The 21,230-nt window shown below is 42.9% G+C and overlaps 1 protein-coding gene across 1 annotated transcript in view; it reads right to left on the bottom strand.

Moving 5' to 3' along the window:
• Nucleotides 1–21,230, bottom strand: part of LOC115474187 (sodium channel protein type 2 subunit alpha-like) — a 335,664-nt gene that overhangs the window by 102,025 nt on the left and 212,409 nt on the right. The window contains 2 exon segments of the mRNA XM_030209540.1: nt 2,999–3,484; nt 14,853–15,209. Coding sequence (XP_030065400.1) covers nt 2,999–3,484; nt 14,853–15,209 — 843 coding nt within the window.

Below are 21,230 nucleotides of genomic sequence, written 5' to 3'. Positions count from 1 at the left end.
AGATGGCTGGGCTCGATTTCCATTATTGGCGAAAACCGAGGCCGGCCATCTCTAAGTCCGGCGATCTCAACATTTAGGTTGACCTAAATGTTGAGATTTGGCCGGCCCTGACTGTATTATTGAAACGAAAGATACCCGCCCATCTTGTTCGATAATACAGTTGGCTCCGCCCCTTCCCGGGGCCGTCCCCGGAGATGGCCGCTCTTAGAGATGGGCACCTCCGTTCTATTAACTCCTCCATGCTACATTGTAGGCATGCTAACTTTTTAGCATGCACTAAAAATTAGCGTACCCATTATAGTCCTATGAGTGTCTCTACTTTGCGCGCCTACAACAATCTGGAGTTGCTAAAAGTTTAGAACATGGAAAAGGAAGGAGAACAATTTGATTTTGCAGTACTAGGATAGGAATGAACCCTAAATCTGTCCTACACAGTTAGGCTTTGAGATTATCCACAATTAATGTACATGAGAAATTTGCATACACTGGAAACCACAGTGTATGCTAACTTATCTCATGAATACTCATTGTGAATATCCTGAAACTTCAACTGGCTGTGAGGTCCCAAGGATGGGTTTGAGAATCCCTGTTAAGTAATGTCCTGTTAAAATGTTACTTCCTATTTATTCTGTACCAAAGAGAAACTTTTTGGGCTGATATAAAGTAACATGTTTATTAATGGAATATTAATTTTACAGTACAAGATTTTATTGAATAGAATGATTTTTTCATTTATTTGTAAATTGATATACTGCCTTTAACTGACAAACAGAGGGGTCCTTTTACTAAGGTGGCTGAAAAAGGCCTGTGCTAGTCTAGACGCGTGTATTGGACACGCGCAAGTCCATTTTTCAGCGCACCTGCCTTTCTTTTTTGGTTGAAAATGGACGTGCATCAAAATAAACATTGGTGCGCATCCATTTTGGGCCTGAGACCTTACCGCCACCCACTGACTTAGTGGTAAAGCCTCACACATTAACCGGGTGGCTATAGAAGAGATATGATTAGAAAAGGTCAGATGATTGTCAATCAGAATGCCTAAGAGTTAAACAGAGTCTTCGAGTGGAATGTGGACACTGAATTGTAGGCAAAGTCGATAGTAGTACAGGGCAGTGGCGTAGCTACGTGGGGCCTGAGGGGGCCGGGGCCCCCGCAGATTCACCCCAGGACCCCCCTCCCGGCGAACCCGCCCCCGCCGCCGCCTACCTTTACTTTTGCTGGCGGGGGATCCCACTCCCCGCCAGCCGACGTCTTCTCAGTCCTTCCTGCACTTCAATTTGTTTGCTGACGTCCTGCACGTAATTATACGTGCAGGACGTCAGACTCAGAGAACAGTTCTGTTCTCTGAGTCTGACGTCCTGCACGTACAACGTGCAGGACGTCAGCAAACAAATTGAAGAGCGGGAAGCGATTAAGAAGAAGACGTCGGCTGGCGGGGAGTGGGATCCCCCGCCAGTAAAGGTAGACTGCAGCGGCGGCGGGTTCGCGGCGGGAGGGGGGGCGGCAATGTCGGCGGTGGGGGGGGGCGGCGCCGGGGGGAGGGCTAAAATGTGCCCCCTCCCCCCGGGCTCGGACCCCTCTCCCACGGAAGGCTGGCTACGCCCCTGGTACAGGGCCTGTAAGAGTGATATGAGCATAGTCTTTGTTTTCAGTACTTACTTTTATGGACATACACTGGCCAGTAATTTTATAAATGCCTACTTAATTGTGTAAAAAACTGTTAATTTATACAATTTCTCTCATAAGTTATCAGCTCATAAACTTCAAGATAAGATCTTCTTTATCTGTTAAATTGTACATAGAAACATAGAAAAAGGAAGGCAAATAAAGACCATATGGCCTATCCAGTCTGCCCATCTATGCCATCTACTCTCCTTATCATTCCCTTAGACATCCCATGTACTTGTCGCAAGTTCTCTTGAATTTAGATACTGTTTTCATCTCCTCCATCTCCAGTGGGAGGCTGTTCCACAAATTCACCACCCTTTCCATGAAGAAGTAATTTCCTCAGATTACTTCTGTGTCAATCCCCTTTCACCTTCAACCTATGGCTTCTCATTCCAGACCTTCCTTTCAATTGAAAGAAACTTTCCGTCTCTTAATTTAAGCCGAATAGGTATTTAATCATCTCTATCATATCTCCCCTCTCCAGTCTTTCTTCTAAAGTATACATACTGAGATCTTTAAGTCTATCCCTATATGCTTTATGACAAAGACCACTGACCATTTTAGCAGCCACCCTCTGTACTGACACCATTCTATTTACATATTTTTGAAGGTGTGGTCTCCAGAACTATATATAATATTCTAAATGAGGTCTCACCAGAGTCTTATACAGGGGTATCATCACCTACTTTTTCCTGTGGACCATTCCTCTCCCTATGCACCCAAGTATCCTTCTAGTTTTCAGAGTGGTTTTTCTACCTGTTTGTTAGTACTCAATATTTGCTACTAAAGAAGAGCAGTTTTCAGCATAGGTGCCTTCCTTGCAGGCATATCTCTACTCAAACATTTGAGGCTGGTTAGTACAAAGCAAGCACGTGCAATGATTCCAAATTTAAATCCCTATGCATTATCTGCTGACACCATCTTTCCCTGGGCCCCATCCCTTTAAGATACCTATTATCTACACGGAGAAATAGTGCAGGTACTTTTATTCACAAAGAGAAAGAGAAATATTCAAAGGATAATAAGGGGAAGATCATTTTCAAAATATTTTTTAAAAAATATTTTGAAAATGATCCACCTCATATCTGTCCTAATAGCTTTTGCTATTGATAAGACTGAAATCCAGAAACCTGTAGCAGTGAATGGTAGTGAGTATATAAATATTTCTGTCTTCATATATTAATAATAAAGGGGTATTAAAAGAAAAAGAGCTATTCAAAACAACGTTAATGCAAGCTTCTAGCTAAAAGCCACACAAGTAAACAAATACTGAATACAAGACTCAATAATGCTTAAAATGGAATTTATATAAAGATATAAGAAGACCTACCTCTTTGCTTTCTTCTAAATCTGACTCGCTGGTAAAGTCTTCCGTATTTAGATTTTCAAAATCCGATTCCCCGACAGCTATTGGCACTGTTACAGTAAGGCTTGGGTTATGAATGAATGACATATAATCACTTTCATCAATTAAATACTTTTCCACACTACTTCCAATACCGCTGGTGCCTGTTGTTCCATTGCCGTCTTTCAGATAATCAAGGTCTTTACTCAATTCAGCAGTGGTATGGTTGGAAATGCAGTTGTCTTTCTGGTTCTGTAGGTCCTCAAGTGGTTTGTTTTCATCTAAGGCTTTCTGCTTTCTAACAAAAGCTTTTTGAAAGAACTCGCGTACATTTCTTTTAATATAATCAACTCCCCTCTCCATCCTTCCCACAGCGATCTGTAGATTGTTCAATTCAGTATCATCCTCGGGGGCTGCAAGGTTATCGGAACTAAATGAGCTCAGCAACAAGGCCAGAAACAGGTTTAAGACCTACAATTTAAGAGAAAAAAAAACTATTGTGTATTTTCAAAATATAATGGTTAATAAATCCATTATGTGCATTTTCAATGTTTTGGTTTCTCAAATATATTTATCAGATAAGCAAAAACATACTAATATAAATACTAATGAACAATCCAATTAATTTACAGCAAAGTGTACACACTTTGTAGGAAGTGCGCTTGTTTCTATAAGGAGGTCAGGATCACATTCTTGCTGATTTCAAAATATTAGAGCAGTGTATTGAAATTTAATTAGTGGAATCAGTTAATGGTTTTTGTAGCAATCTGCCAATGCATTAAGCATCATGGAATATTCAAATGTGAATCCCATGGTACAACTGATTAATAGAACACTGTTATCTATTCCACTATGTCCCAAACAGTATAACTGCAGTATCCTACACCAGTCATTTAAAATATTAGTAACTTGTACAGGAATTATGCTCTGTGGTTGACCCATCTCATGTGCAACAGTACTTTAATCTTCCTTCAACTGACCTCTCTGGTCAAAATATTCTCTGCCAGTAAATGTCTAAACTACTTGATATCATTACTAAAACATTTCTATTCTGCTCAATCCAAAACTTGTGGCAGATTCAAGATACACATATGTGATTGTCTAAGAGTATAAATCACATACAACATAATAAAATACGAACAAAACTTAAGTTAAACAATATAATTAAAAAAAAAAAACAGCACTGTAAGAGCAATTAACCTTGAAGTCATGCCTCATTTCAGTTCCCAAGTGAGTTATTTTACTGCCAAATTGGTCGAAAAAGTCAAACAGGTATGTTTTTAGCTGTATATGGAAAGTCAACATTTTCTCTATTTTGCATAATTCATTAGGCAATGCGTTCCATAACTGAGGGCCTCACATTTGAAAAGTTTGTTTTCTGAGTTCATATATGCTCATTACATCCATTAGATTCTTATCCATTGATCGCAATGTCTGTGGAGGACAAGACGTCTATAATGTTGAAGCTATGATCAATGGGCCTCTGTTACTCAGGGCCTTATGGATTGACTGGAGAACCTTAAGTTAAATCTGCCAGACCACAGGGAGCCAGTGAAGATCATACATAACAGATATAATGTGCTCATACTTAGAATGTCTTGATTACAGCTTTCCCCCAACATTTTATGCCACCTGCAATGCATGCAGAACATAGGCTGGTAACCCCAGGTACAAAGAGTTAGAATAATCAAAATGAGACACGAATATACTCTGGAGAACTAGCCTAAAATATTTGAGGGGCATAATCGAACACGAACGCCCATCTCCATGGGTGTCTATCTCCGAGGATGGGTACGTGAAGGGGCGGGCCAGACCGTATTTTCAAAAAAGATAGGCGGCCATCTTTTTTTTTCGATAATATGGTCTGTGCCGGGCAAATGCATCGGATATGTGCGGATTTGAGCTGGGTGTTATTGTTTTTCAGCAATAATGGAAACCGAAGGCGCCCAGCTCAAAAACGAACAAATCCAAGGCATTTGGTCTTGGGAGGGGACAGGATTCGTAGTGCACTGGTCCCCCTCACATGCCAGGACACCCACCGGGCACCCTAGGGGGCACTTGTAACAATTAAAAAGAAATTAAAATACCTCCCAAGTCCATAGCTCCCTCCCCTTGGGTGCTGAGCCCCCCAAATCCCCCCCAAAACCCACTCCCCACAACTCTACACCATTACCATAGCACTTATGGCTGAAGGGGGGCACCTAGATGTGGGTACAGTGGGTTTTGGGGGTGGTTTGGAGGGCTCCCATTTACCACCACAAGTGTAACAGGTAGGGGGGGGGATAGGCCTGGGTCCATCTGGCTGAAGTGCACTGCACCCACTAACAACTGCTCCAGGGACCTGCATACTGCTGTGATGGAGCTGGGTATGACATTTGAGGCTGGCATACAGGCTGGAAAAAAAAGGTTTTAAAGTTCTTTTTTTTGGGTGGGAGGGGGTTAGTGACCACTGGGGGAGTCAGGGGAGCTCATCCTCGATTCCCTCCGGTGGTCATCTGGGCAGTTGGGGCACTTTTTGGGGACTTGTTCGTGAGAAAAAAGGGTCCAGAAAAAGTGACCCAAATTCTCGCTTCTGGCGCCCTTCTTTTTTTTATTATCGGCCGAGGGCACCCATCTCTCCTTGGCCTCCTTCACTACGCCTCTGACACGCCCCCGTCAACTTTGCCGTTCCCGCGACAGATTGCAGTTGGAGACGCCCAAAATTGGCTTTCGATTATACAGATTTGGGCGCTCATGAGAGAAAGGCGCCCATCTTCCCAAATTGGGTCGAATTGGGCGTCTTTCTCTTTCGCAAATAAACCTGATAGTCTTCTGATCATCCATAGCAAAATAGTCTTAACTACAGATTCAAATTGAGGATGCAATGATAAAGATGACTCTGACAATACCCCTAGATAACAGACCTCTTTCAAAATGGGAACATTACATTGATCAAGTTGAATATTTTCAGGGCAGTTAAAAATTAATATCTGAGTTCTTTTCATATTCAATTAAAAATGGTTGGAAGAAATGAATTTTTAATACAAGTAATACAATAGATCAAATGTTCTATTGCTGCATTAATAAATGTTTCCACTGAACAAAGAACTGAAGGTCATTGCCTAAAGTCTATAATTTAGCCCTAAACATAATAACAGCTTTCAAATGGGCATCATGTAAATATTAAAAAGAACTGCTGACAACACAGATCCCTAAGGCACTCCTGAATCAATCATAAACCAACTCCAGGTGTCAAACCCTTGCCTCACATTATATTGTCGATTGAATAAAAATGAGTTAAACCACGCTAAAACTTTCCCTTCAATCCCCAAACTAATTAAAGGGTAAAGGGATTTTATATATCAGCTTTCAGTGGTACAATCAAAACTATTTACATTTATTGTATGCAGGTAGTTTCTCTGTCCCTAGTGGGCTCACAATCTAGTTAATCAATCAATTAAAATTGCATGATTAACAATGTCAAAGGCCACAGAGATATTGAGTGTAACCATAAAATCATTAAGACCTTGATCATAACCAAATTTTATGGTGTCAATAAAAGAGAGCAACAATGTCTCATTATTATGTTTTGGATGAAAATCAAATTGATGTTATGGCAAGCACTAGAAATGAGACTGAGAAAGCTGCAACTCTTACTAGAACTACCGTGTTTCCCCGAATATAAGACACTGCCTTATATTAATTTTTGCGCCCAAAAGGCGCTAGGTCTTATTTTCAGGAGATGTCTTAATATTTCGGGGAAACACGGTTGGCCCGCCCACCTTCCCTCCGTCGCTCCTGCAACTACCGGTAACCCCCCACCCGAGGTCGCCCCCCCCACCCGAGATGGCGCTCCCACCCGAAGTCGCCGGACCCCACCCCCCTCCGTCGCTCAGAAACTAACCTGAACTTAAGCCTCCTTTCACTTTCCTTCCAGTTCGCAGGAGCAGCAGGGCAGGGCAGGCCTCTCCTTCCTTCCGAGCCCCACCCTCGCCTGACGTTACGTTACGTCAGGCGAGGGCGGGACACGGAAGGAAGGAGTGGCCTGCCCTCCTACTGCTGCTGCTTGCTGCGAACTGGAAGGAAAGTGAAAGGAGGCTTAAGTGCAGGTTAGTTTCGGAGCGACAGAGGGGGTTGGGGTCCGGCGACTTCGGGTGGGGGCGCCATCTCGGGTGGGGGGGGACGACCTCGGGTGGGGGGTTAGTTTCAGAACGACGGAGGGGGGCCCGGCGATCTCAGGGGGGGGGGGGGACCCTACTTACCGGGAAAAACAAAACTTTGCTAGGCCTTACTTTCGGGGGAGGCCTTATATTTTCTAAGGGCACCAAAAACCTCGGTAGGTCTTATTTTATGGGGATGCCCTATTTTCGGGGAAACACGGTACTGAAAGAACAGAGTCAAGCCACAGAACAGTTTGTGCAGATGCAGACTGGATAGGTCAAGGCAGCAGCTGGTACAACCCCTGGATTGGGGACTTTATCTTGCCTAGGCCTTACAGCTGAACAATATAGAAGATTTAGAGGGGCAGTTATGCAACCTAAAGAATGGCCTAAGGCATTCATACAGAAGTTACTCGATGTCACAGCTTTGCTGTGCCTCCTACTTCAACTTGCCTCCATTGCTTCAGGATGGGGTTCTGAACTCTTCTTGGGCCTTGAATATCCCTGATGCTCTGAGGTGCCCTTTGGCTCAGTGTTCCACCTTCTGTGCTGCACCAGCAGGGTTGAGTCCTCCTAGGCGCACACACAGGAAGCCTTTCTTTTAAAGGGCCAGCAGTGCAAACTCTGGGAACGCCTTCCTGTGATGTCGGAGGTTGTGCCTTTGATAAGGGCATCTGGGAAACTGCTATAGGGAGAAAAGTTCCTGCCTTGCCTGCCTTGTCTTCATGTCCTTGTCTCCACGTTTCTGCCTTGCCTGCCTTGTCTCCAAGTTCCAGCTTTGCTTGCCTTGTCTCCAAGTTCCTGCCTTACCTTCTCCAGCCCTGCCATGTCTCCAGCTCCAGCCTAGTCTTGTCTCAAGCTCCAGCTCAGCCTTGTCTCCTGCTCCAGTCCTGCTTGGTTTTGTCTGGATCCAGTTCTTGTCTTGCCTGCCTTGCCTGAATCCAGTTCTTGCCTTGTCTTGATCCAGTTCTTGCTCTGCTTGCCTTGTTTTGCCTTGCCTCATCTGGATCTAGTTCTAGCCTTGTCTGCCTAGCCTTGTCCGCCTTGTCCTGCCTAGCCTTGCCTGCCTTGTCATGCCTAGCCTTGTCTGCCTTATCCTACCTAACCTTGTCCACCTTGTCCTGCCTTGTACTCAAGCCCTGCCTGCCTAGTCTCCAGTTCAAGTCCTGCCTGCCTAGTGTCCAGTTCAAGCCCCTGCCTTCCTTTTCTCCAGTTCAAGCCCTCTCTGCCTTTTCTCCAGTTCAAGCCCTCTCTGCCTTTTCTCCAGTTCAAGTCCTGTCTGCCTTGTCTTTTGCCAAGCCTTGCCTGCTTTACCTGTCTCCAGGCCGAGCCTGCTTTGTCGAGTACTTTGCCTAGTGCTGTGCCTAGCCCGTTGCTAGCCATTTCCCGGCTACAGCCCAAGGGCTTACATTCCCTGAGTCTGTAACACAGGACTTGGCCAATAAATGGCTAAAGCCAACCAAAATTAATACCACCACCATAATGGCAGAAATTGTCCATGAGCAATATTTGATGGCCATACCCCAGGACATAAGGGAATTGCTATTCTGATAAAGAGTTACCACTCTGGGCCAGGCCATCACTATTTCTGAGTTTTGTTATGGATGCTCAGACTGAGGATCTAGAAAAGGACTCCAGTAATCCTACTATATAAATGAGCTTGGACCGACTCACCCGCAAATGCGCAGTAGAGAGCAGCTGTCATCAATGTTCCGTGCATGCGCAGCAGGTCACAGTAATCCATTGCCGGCATCGCTGTCCCACCCCTTCCACTGACGAAGGCTATGTGCGTTGCTAAGGGGAGGGAGACAGCAGAAAGAGCAGCAGCCCCCCTCTCTGGGAATCGGACGGTCGCAGAGTCCACCGTGGAAACCGCCTTTGAGAGCCCAGTGTCCCGAGGTCGCCGGCACACCAACCTCCACACCCCCTCCCCGACGTCGCCACCGCCACTCCCGCCCCCCTCCGTACCGGGCCCCCTAACTACGCCGCCACTCCCACCCCTACACCCTCACGAGGTCGCCGCCGCCGGCACTACCCCTCCACCACCCTCCCTGAGGTCGCCGAAGCACCAACCTCCACCCCCTCCCCGATGTTGCCGCCGCCGCTCCCGCCTCCCTCTGTGCCGGGCCCCCTGCACTGACATGACAGCACCACTCACCTTGTGTGAAAGTGCTGCAGGCAGCAGCAGATCAATCTTCTGTTTCCTGCAGCGCTTTCACACAGAGGTGAGAGGTGCTGTCATGTCAGTGCAGGGGGCCCAGCATGGAGGGGGGAGGGAGCGGCAGCAAGGAGGGTAGCTGGACATGGGGGGAGGGCAGGGGAGAGAGCAGGGTTGGTGGACGGGGGGAGGCCAAGGGAAAGAGGAGGGTTGCTGGACATGGGGCAGAGAAGAGAGGAGGGTTGCTGGACATGGGGGGAGGGCAGGGGAGAGAGCAGGGTTGGTGGACGGGAGGAGGCCAAGGGAAAGAGGAAGGTTGCTGGACATGGGGGGAGGGCAGGCGAAAGAGCAGGGTTGCTGAACATGGGGGGAGGGCAGGGGAGAGAGGAGGGTTGGTGGACAGGGGGGGAGGCCAGGGGAGAGAGGAGGGCTGCTGGACATGGGGGGAGGGCAGGGGAGAAAGCAGGGTTGCTGGACATGGATCGATGGAGGGGAGGGGAGGGCAGGGGAGAGAGGAGGGTTGCTGGACATGGATGGATGGAAGTGAGAATTATTAAATTTACAACAACAAAAAACTCGCCCCTCAACTTTCATATCTTCCTTTCGCTCTTTCATTACATTTTTAAAAATAAAAAGCTCGCACGTTTTAACAGGCTTAACGGCTAGTAGAAAAAGAAATGACAAATGCCCCTCACTTTAACTGTCAGTAAGAGGGGGCAAGAAGTTAGGAAACCTGCGACAAAGAAATACACAGTAAAGGAAGAGGGTCCAAATGGGAAGAGTGATTTTTCAGTTCATTGTTTTTCTTGTGGAAAGGAAGGAATCTTTCCTCCTTCCCATCCTCCTTAAGGAAGTCTGTGTTCTTTTGGGACAGAGTAGTGACATATCCCTTTGCTATGTTTAAACACCTCTCAAAACCCTTCCAATCCCTACACAAGATAAGTCCTCTGAATTACTTAACGTTGGGCACCATGTCTTCTTTAAATCTAAAGCCTATGGATTTTGAGCCACTACTATTAGACCTGATACATAGCACACATCAGAAAAACACATTATATTTTATTGCTTATGTTGCATAACTCACGCAACGTATATTGTGATAGATCATAGCAGCATGATATATCAAACTGTATTTCTTCTGATGTCATTTTAATGTATTGAACATACGATGTCAGTTAAAAACCATAATGGCTTATCCAGTCTTACCACCTACACCAGTGTTTCCCAAGTCCAGTCCTGGAGTACCCCTAGCCAGTCAGGTTTTCAGGATATCCACAATGAATATGCATAAACTTGATTTGTGTACACTGCCTACATTATATGCAAATCTCTTTCATGCAGATTCAATGTGGATATCCTGAAAACCTTACTGCCAAGGGGTACTCCAGGATCGGACTTGGGAAACACTGATCTACACCAACTAAGACTTACAATATTTTCCTCTCTCAGAGATCATCTGTATATATGCCATTCTTAAATTCAGATACTGTTCTCATCTCTACAACCTTTACTAGGAGGCTGTTCCATGCATTAGCCACCCTAAAAACATTTCCTTAGATTACTCCTGAGTCTATCCCTTTCACCTTCATCCTATGACCTCATGTTCCAGAGCGCCCTTTTAATTTGAAGAGGCCTGCAGTTATGCATTTATGACATGAATGTAGTGAAAGGTCTCTATCAAATCTCCCCTCTCCTGCTTTTCTTCCAAAGTATATATATATTGAGATCTTTAAGGTTGTTCCCATATGATTTATGATGAAAACCACTGCCCATTTCAGTTTTCAGAATTGTACACAGTACTCCAAAGGACATCTCACCAGCGGCTTTTACAGAGGCACTATCACTTCCTTTTTCCTTTTGGCCATCCTTCTCCCTATACACTCAAGCATCCTTCTGGCTTTCACAGTTGTCTTTTTTAATGTGTTTGTCCACCTTAAGGTTATCAGATACGAGTACCCTAGGTCTCACACTTTTTTTTGCACCCCCTATACTGTACTGATCCCTTGGGTATCTGCAGTCCAAATACATGACCCTACACTTTTAGCATTACATTTTACCTGACAAATTCTAGACCATTCTTCAAGTTTTGCTAGATACCTTTTCATGTTATCACTCCTTCCAGGGTGTCTACCCTATTGCAGATTTTGGTATCATCTACAAAGACCTTGAGTCATTCTGAAGTCCCTTCCCACACATTATATATATTTCTACACTGTCACAGTATCGATATTTTTGCCCTTTATCATCCACAGTTTTTTAGGGCAGGTTTCTTGAGAGTGCTTGGTTTGGTTACCTCTTTCCGGATTTTTGTTTTTGGCTTGAATCATCTGCAAAGAGGCAAACCTTACCTGCAACCCTTCTTCAAGTCATAAAAATGTTAAAAATAACTTGACCAAGAGCCTATCTAGGTGCATATTATTAGTGGTAACACTCATATCCTCATAATGAATGCCATTTACCATCAGCATTTATCAACTCCAACTTACACAATTTACTTTTAGTTTAGCTAACTCCTCACAAACACAGTCTTCTGAAAACTGTTCAACGTCTACTTCAATTCCATTCCTCTATGAGTATGTTTTCTGCTATTCTACCCTCAACCCTTCATCCTCATCAGCTTCTACATTTTTTTCCTCTACACCATTGAGTCTTATAGTGCTGCTTTTCTACTCCTCCCATGTCTAACATATCTAAAAATAAAACTTGTGCTCCCTGCTCCCCTCCTATTATTTTCTTCCTTTTGTATCTTTGATTTCCTGACTACTTCTATTAACTTCCTTAGCTTCTTTTAGCTTTTCCAGATATTTCTGCTTGTCTTCCTCTTTCAGCAATCTCTTAAAGTTTATGACAGCTGACCTCTTTTTACTTACCTTTCCAGCTATTTTTTCCAGAAATTTAATGGCTTCTTTATCTTCTTACTTTCTCTTTCCTAATTCATTGCTCTTAAAACATCTTTTTGTTTTACTCACTGTTTTTCTACTTCTTCCAGCTAACAACTCCCAAGGAATGTTATAGAAGGCATTTGTAAACACACACACCAACACCAGATACCATGATGGATGACAACAAACATGTTCAGCGACATGCTCACTAACTGAACCTCACTAACTGAATCTATCAGAACTAGTCCTCTAGGCCTTCTAGAGTCCTCCTTTGGGCCACTCTTACCCCTTCCACTTCTGCCTCCCTGCTTCATCCACCAAACTGGGAGCCACCTCACAAGGTTAGGTCAGTATGAGAAATATCAGAAAAAAATTAGGACACTTTAACTAAGTCCAATAAGTCCAAAGAAAAGCATTAGTCTAGTAGTGAAAAGACTTCCTCTCTCTGGGAGCACCTGTTGGCCTTTTCATAAATTGTGCAGACTCTCACCTCACACTGAAAGAGAGGATATAATAAATATTATATTTACCAGGATTGGCAGGAGGAACCACCAGGGATACTCTTCCTGATCTTAGTAGCGATCCCTGAGGACCAAGTGGACAGAGGTTCGGCAGGCAGCTGTTGCATCTACAGAGCAGGTGACTGGAACTATAATAATAACATTTGCCTCTCAGGCACTGAGCAGGCACATAATGCCTGCATGCCTATAATATATAAAACACCACTGCCAATGTGATATAGATATGGGAGGGGTATCCATAACCTTTACGTGTACAGGTTCTAGAATACTAGCATTTAAGCGCTCAACTACTAATAATTAGGTGCAAGTATTTACAAGAGACGAGTTGGCCTAAGTATTCAAGCCTAAAGGTAGGGGCGTAACTGTGGACTTACACTAGTATTCAATCACAGTGATTAAGTGCATTATTGCCAATATACAGGGTGAGGCAAAAAAGTAACTCCCTAGAGTTGTTTTGCTGTTTTCTCAACAACTGCTTGGAAGTTGAATGTGAAATTTTACAACTTTATTTGTTCTAACTATCTATGCTTATGTGCTGAGTGGAATGAGATTATCTTTAAACAAGGTGAAGTTATGGTCTTTTTAGCATGACCACCCAGAAAGTTTTGCATGTTCAAAAATGTTTGCATTATAAAACTACCATTATTTGAAAAAAAAAAAAAAAAAAAGGTACCAGCTTACTGTTAATGATGTCACAGAGATGTAGACTTTTGTACAAAGAACCAGTGGCTTCCAAATTCACCGGACCTACACCCCTTGGCCTACCATATCTGGAGAGCAATGTTGGAGGCCTATCACATGTGCCACCCAAAGCTGAAAACAATCTTAGAACTTAAGGAAGTGCTGCGCAAAGAATCTGACATAGCTTGCCAAAGGGACTGATCAACAAGGCTGTTAAGAACTTGCCAAAGCGACTGAAGGCCTGGGTTAAAACTAGGGGTAGATGCTTTGAGCATTCACAGTGACTGTAAAATTCTGACACATTGTTAACTGTATTGTTTGAATGACGTTATTTTATTTTGTTTAGCTCGAACATCTTTAACATTCAAAAATCACTAGTTAGTAACGCTAAAATGTCAGTAACGTCAACACAGCTTAAGATAATTAAATGTTGTTTGATAGTAATATATAAGTTTGATGACTAAATAAGTTTGTAAAATTTCTCATTGAAATTCAAAGTGGTTGATGAAAAAACTGGAAAAAACTGTTGGAGGTTACTTTTTTTTGTCTCACCTTGAAGAATTCATGCTTGACATGGACCATCCCGGTGCCTAATTTAAATGACCCTTTGAGAACTACCCATCCTGTGTGATAGGTGTATTGTAGATGGATGTATAAAGATAGGGTCTCCTCTACTATCACATAAATATAGGAGGTGTAGGATGGATAATTCAATAATAGAATTCTCATATGTGTATAGTGTCCCATGCACCCAGCCTTGCTGTTGTGTGTTGATGTATGCAAGCGGGTTGTGTGTTCATGAGAGCAACAAAGGGATTACCATGTGCAAAAGTTCAAGGCATTGCTGGTTAGCACCAGGAGGCTAGAGGCTGAGCCAGTAGTGATAACCAAATTATACTCCTGTTGATTATTCTTTGATTAGAATGGAGTATGTGGTTTGGAGGTAGGGAGATACCACTTAAGGAATATGACGTGCAAAGGGGAAATGAAGAAGGAGTGTGTGTGGAGTCTTTTGGGGTAGGGGAAGACCATGATACTCTCTCCCCTTTCAGTTTTTTCCTAGAATGTCAACTTTCCTGTTCAGAGTCAATACAATAACAGTTCAATACAGTTTGAACTAGAAGCCAAATTTCATGTACTAAAGGGTGTAGCTTCTGGTCCTACAACCTTAGGACCTAACAAAGTAATGAGTTTTTAATATGCTACTTAAAAAGAGAAATTCTGAAAAGCCTACATAATTGCATATGTATACACATAACTTCTAGATAATTTTCTACTACAAGATACATCAAAGAAAAGTATCCACAAACTTCATACCTTCTCTTTTACAAATACCAAACACACTCCTAGAAATGCCACTTCTTATCCTAGCTAAACATCTGCACTCTTGCCCATTCCTCTATTTCATGTCACATACATTTTTTCAGCAATAGATTCATAAATATTTTAGTTACTTACCACCAGGTTTCCAATCACCATAACCATCATGAAGACAGTGAGGCACATGGCTTGCCCGGAAACCTCCATACAGTCCCACATTGTTTCTATCCACTCTCCACATAAGACCCGGAACACAATCAGAAAGGAGTGGAAGAAGTCAGTCATGTGCCAGCGAGGAAGCTCACAATTGTCACTGATCTTGCAGACACACTCTTTGTAGCTTTTGCCAAACAGCTGCATTCCAACCACAGCAAAAATGAAGACAATGATGGCCAACACCAAAGTGAGATTTCCCAAAGCTCCAACAGAGTTGCCAATAATTTTTATCAACATATTTAATGTTGGCCAAGATTTTGCCAATTTGAAAACTCGAAGCTGAAAAATAAAAGCAGAACTATAACACAAATTATAATAAAGCTATGTGTTTGATCTATTATTGCAAAATGCCTAATTGTGGCAAGTATTGACTTTGTGTGTCAAAGATTATACTCCTGTAAATTAATTTCTAAAGACATGAAGTGTGACTTCAATGAATTCTATGTATAGACTTCACTAAAACCTTTTACCTATTACATAAACACATATCTTTCTAATGCCTAAACAAAAATTGACATTATGAATTTAATGTATTTAATTCAGGAATTTATATTCTGCCCTTTTTTAGCACAGATCAGGAAAAACAGATTACAGATCGTTAAAACAAACTATGAGGACTTTGGTGAATCTTTGGTGAAAGCATACCCTGTAAAATTGGTTTCTACCAGGAAGAATTACTTTTTGGTTCTGGCTCCCACCCTTCAAAGTACTTTTCTGGACTGGTTCACCAAATCTATGATGAGTTGTGATCAGGAAAGGCTTTTTGATCTTGCCTCTCTCTATGTTAAAATCAGATGGGATTTTTTTTTTGTTACATTTGTACCCACGCTTTCCCACTCATGGCAGGCTCAATGCGGCTTACATGGGGCAATGGAGGGTTAAGTGACTTGCCCAGAGTCACAAGGAGCTGCCTGTGCCTGAAGTGGGAATCAAATTCAGTTCCTCAGCTCTCCAGGACCAAAGTCCACCACCCTAACCACTAGGCCACTCCTCCCTAATACACTGTGATTTCTCATATTTTATTGCATATAAGTATTTAAATTATAATCAGGGTTTTTGATTTTCAGCTATAACCCAAAACATCCCAATGGCAGCAGCTGGAAAATATCATCAGAGCAATATAAAAATGCTAAATAGTAGTAGTAGTAGTAGCAGAAGCTATGGAGAGCACAAATCCTACTGATTCAAGAATGCAATGGGGTAGCAATAATGTTGGCTTCATCACTGCCTGCCTTTCCTCTTCCCACTGGCTGCCATTCTTGACCTGGATTCAAAGTACAGTACTTTTAATTGCATATTGCACACTCTAGTCCTGGACTACAAAGTAAGTGGAGATAGCCCTAGGTGCTACTGCAGTTGCTTTAAATAAATTACATGAAAAGAAAGTAGCACAGTAGTGTTAAATAAGATAGAAAAAGGAACATTAAGACAAAAAATATATATTCTTCAGTTCTCTCAGGTCTAGACTACTGTAATTATACCAGAATCAGTCTGTCTCTATTGAAACACTTACAATGTTCAGAATACTGCTGTTCATATTACATCATTTGCAACATTTTTTTAATTGCATCACACCACTTTTGATTCATTATCACTGACTCCCAGTTATCTTCAGGATACAATTTAAGATCCTGTATTTGACTCCAATCTGCTTATGAGTCCCATCTTGCAATTCCTTCTGTTCGTAATGTTCAACTGGAGTCTATCTGTACTTAAGCATTTTTCTTTGTATCCGTGACACTATTCTCTCCCCCAAAGAAATTGTGCTCAGAGCTCTCATACTTAAAGTTTCATGCACATCTATTTAAAACTGCTTACAACTTCTTGGAGGGATCAGCAGTCAGCACATGAGGACATGGCACCTGTTTGTCGTTATTATTATTGTGGTTGGGATTTTTTACATACATTTATGTACACTCAGAATTTTAAATAGTTTTATATATTTCTTTTTTTTTCTTATTCTCTTGCTTTCCTTTTCTATTGAAATTTGAGTTCCATTTCTTACTTCTCTTTTCAGCCTGTACACCACCTTGTGCGTTCATCTGTTAGACGTATAATAAGAAATTCAATAAACATAAACAAACATTGAAAAGCAGGAAAGAGTGGTGGAACTAAAGAGTATGGAGGGGTAGCTACTACTGTTTATTAAGGGGATAACGCACATTACTTTAAGGTACTGCATGCAGATTATATAACAATGAGATGTAAAACATGAAAATGCATGCAAAATTATTATGAAAATCAACACAGCTTGTGTAGAATTTTTCACAAGCTGTGACGCGTTATTGCGGGAAAAATAATGCCAACTCAAAGCTGACATTATGTTTGCTGCCTAGACCCTCTCTTGGATCCCAAAGCCCCCCCCCCCCCCCAACTTAGGCCAATTAACCCTGGTGGTCTACGGGGTGTGAAGCAGGAGTGATTTCCAGTCGCTCACAACCCCTAAAGGAAGTCCTGAAGTACTAGGGTCAAGCTGATCCAGGTGTGGGCAAGGGCAGAAGTGACTAGGGATTGCTCCTGCCTTGTACCTCTAGTGGGGTGAAGCTAGAAATGATCATTTGGAATATGTTTTTATAGCGGGCAGAGAGTCTGCAGATATCTTCAGGGGGAGGGTGACTCTTTAATATATGCTCCCAGATAGCAGAATAATGCAACTTGCATGGTTGATCATAAGTTATGTTATTTCTTTACTCTGGGATTCTCTAAGTTGCAGTAACATGCAATCACAAGTTAATGACTTCCTTCATAAATTAAGCTTTGGCATAATTGGTCTGACCCAGTATATGGCTACTTCTAAGATCTTACCACAGCTTAGAAACTTCTCCCCTAAACTGACCAGATTGCAAGGAATATGACAACTGCAGAAGACAGATTAAAGTGATTAGAAATTAAAAAACAAGTGTGGCGGAAACAGATGAAAATGAAGCTTAACAAGATTTTTTAAAAATCCAGGAGATTCTTAAGAAATACAACTTGGAGATGTTTATTATAGAGAAGAAAAAGAAAAGAAAATAAGAGTTATAAATGGACAACAAGGCCACCCAAAATAATAATGGAATGATGATGTAAGAAAAATATTTAGATGATCCAAGACAGAAAAGACAGGACTAGGGAGCAGTAGGCAATAATAACATAAGCTTAAAGGTGTAAGATAAAAGGAGATGGCAATATTTCAAAATGGGGAAGGAAGGAAAAGATAAAGAAACAATCCAGACATGATCTATCCTTCTACTCTAAATATTTCAACAACTCTCTGCTGGTCTGGTAAATATATCCTCTTTCTTAGAAAACTGAATGAACCAAAACAGTATCTATGGGTATTAATGAAGGAAAAACATTGATAAACATCTATTTTGAGTATCATTCAAAAACACCTAATTAACTAAAAAAATAAATAACCAAACTGACAATTTATCAAGGGTATAGCATCAGAGACCCTAATTAATAATTAAAAATATGATGGCAATATTCAGCCCATGGCAGCCAGCATTTTTGAAAACATTGACCAGGCCAAATCCGGACACTGGTGCTAAATATCCAGTACTGTTACTGTCCAGGTCAGGGCACAGTGCTACTGCCCATCCAAACACTGTCCAGTATTACTAACCAGTATGACCTCACAGTCAGTTAAACCTCCTCCTCTTTCCCCAGTTAAAAAAAAAAACTTTACCACTAGTCTCTCAATTCTTAGGCATATCTTCTTTATTGCAATTCTCCCAATATACAAAGAAAATCCAATCTACAATTCAGCTGCCTGTAAGAATTCTGCCTATTGCAACATGGAGTCCATACCCAGCCACCTCAGAGGCAAAGAGAGGGGTCAGATCGCAGCACTGCTGAGAGGCAAAGCTGTGAACTCAAACAGGGTGAAACACAGGGAAAATGCCTTTTACGGCAACCTAAGGGAGAAGCCTGTAAGAGACTTGGGAAGGGACTTGCTCTAAGGAAAGAACCTAAAGGAGAGAAAAAGAGGAGAAAGAGAAGGTAAAAAAAAACCTTGATAGAACCATAGTGGAACTAAGAGAGGTCAGCTCTCAGAAAAGCTGCTAGCACATGGAATGCAAGCCACAGTCTGAGCCTCTCATACTGCAAGTAGTGTTGCCAGATGGCAAAACATTTTCCAGCCTAATTTGTGGCCAAAAGTAACCCAATATTAATATTAAAATTAATAAGGTAAATACAAATATCAATGAGGTAAATATGAATATTGATGAGAAAAATATAGATATTGAAGAGGTAGATGTGAATATTGATGAGGTCGATATTGCAAAATGAGACAGAGTACACAGCTAGTGGAGGGAGGGGGCCCTATGTGTGGGTGCAGCGAGGGAGAGAAGGGGGAGCTGTAGAAAGGTGGATGCTGGGGGCCCCCTCCCTGCATCCACAGGGCAGTTTTTTTCTTCAGTTCCCTCTGAGCAGCCACTTTTTTCCACTGCCCCCACCCTCTCTCCCCTTCCCTCCCTAGCAAGGCAGACATTCTTTTTTTTTCACATTCCCTTGCTCCCTTCCTCCACATTTATACACCACATTATCCCAAACAAACTCAGGTTTAATGTGGCTTACATATGAAAATACATTGAGACAATTCAGTAACATCATGGGATCAAGTTGATGAATATATCTGCAGTGGCGTTCCTAGGGGCGCTGACACCCGGGGCGGTCGCCGATGCGCCCCGCCCCCTGGGTGCAGCGCCCCGCCCCCCCCCCCGGTGCAGCGCGAACTCCCTCGTCACCCCCCCACCCCGGTAAAAGAACCCCCCCCCCCCCGGGTGCACACCGCTGGGGGGGGGGGGGGGGGGGGTGCCACGCGCCAGTCAGCTTCATTGTTTCCATGCTCCCTCTGCCCTGGAACTGGAAGTAACCTGTTCCGGGCAGAGGGAGCATGGAAACAACGGAGCTGACCGGCGCGCGGCACCCCCCAGCGGTGTGCACCCAGGGGCGGGCCGCACCCACCCACCCCCCTTAGTACGCCACTGTATATCTGAAACATTTAAGAAAGCTGAGATTAGCATGTATGCCAACTGGACATTGAAAAGTCTGTCCTTTAATGATGCCGTATGTTTAGAAATCATAGCCATAAGTACAGACAGTTATTCAAATATCACATGCATACACCGTCACCAGATTAGCATCCATACACAAATTGCAAAAGTTAAAAAAAACAACTTCTAGAGAGCACCAAAATTCCTTTCTCATTTCCATCTTCCAAAATTTCAGACAGCAGATGTACAGATCAGCAGGACCCAAAGCAATCTAAAACAAGTAAAGTCAGACACAACACATTTTATACCTAATTGTTCAACCACCAGGATTCACTTTTGGGATTAAAAAGAAAAACCATGTGCATGTAAGGACTGGATAAAAGAATTAAAACAAAGTTTACAGCAAATGCCCTTAATATGTAATTATTTTTAGCAATAATGAAATAGTGATGGAATATTCACATAGCAAACAGTCTGGGCCAACAGATTTCCTTTCCATTGAACATAATTAACTTTGTATGAACTTAGTTGGCAGCTAAGTATGCTGAACTGAACTGGACAATGAAGGCACATTTAGACTGCCTCTGACTGGAGTCCCAGACAGAACTTCTGCATGAAGGAAGCCCTCCTTCTCTCTCATTCACAGGCAGATGATCAAAAGCAAACGCCGGCGCTAGAGGCTGTTAGTGCCATACTAGCGCCGGCGTTTGCTACCGCCCCATGATCAGAGCTCTCGAGCGTGTGAAACAATGTGCTCGAGGGCTCTTAGCGCAAGTAGCTTGCAAATGCATGCTAATCAGCGCTTAACGCATTCATCCCCAATGATCAGCCAAAGATTGGGTCGCTGGCCGCAACAAACCCTATGCCTGAACTAGTTTGTCCTCCATAACAAATTGAAAGGCTTGAAGAGCGTTGTGTACCACTCTGAGCCCCAGCCAATTGGACTGCCACAGCATTGCCATGCAGCTCCACAGACCTCGAGCAGTGTGTTGAAGACAGCTGGCTCCCCAACCTGTCAGGCTGGTATCTGTGACTACAGCTATCTGAAGAGGAGATGCCAGAAATGCACCTCGGAGGAGCTTGTTCAGTTGAAGCAACCCCCAACATACTGTGCTTTTCTGGAGGTCTCCACATGAGATGCTAATTGTAGCCCTGAGAATACCAGTGACCACCTGAACAAGAAAGACTACTAAAGAAGGTGATGGAGCTCCAGCTTAAGATACCATCTTCAAGGACACCGCTGAACAGACCAGCACCTGAACATAATCCCAAGCTCAAGGATTTGGAATTCACAACAAGCAACAATGTGTTCTTGAGG

The sequence above is a fragment of the Microcaecilia unicolor genome, chromosome 7 (assembly GCF_901765095.1).
Source record: "Microcaecilia unicolor chromosome 7, aMicUni1.1, whole genome shotgun sequence".
Classification (NCBI taxonomy): domain Eukaryota; kingdom Metazoa; phylum Chordata; class Amphibia; order Gymnophiona; family Siphonopidae; genus Microcaecilia; species Microcaecilia unicolor.
Note: the sequence above shows the minus strand (reverse complement) of the source record. Positions and strands in the feature narration are given on the sequence as shown.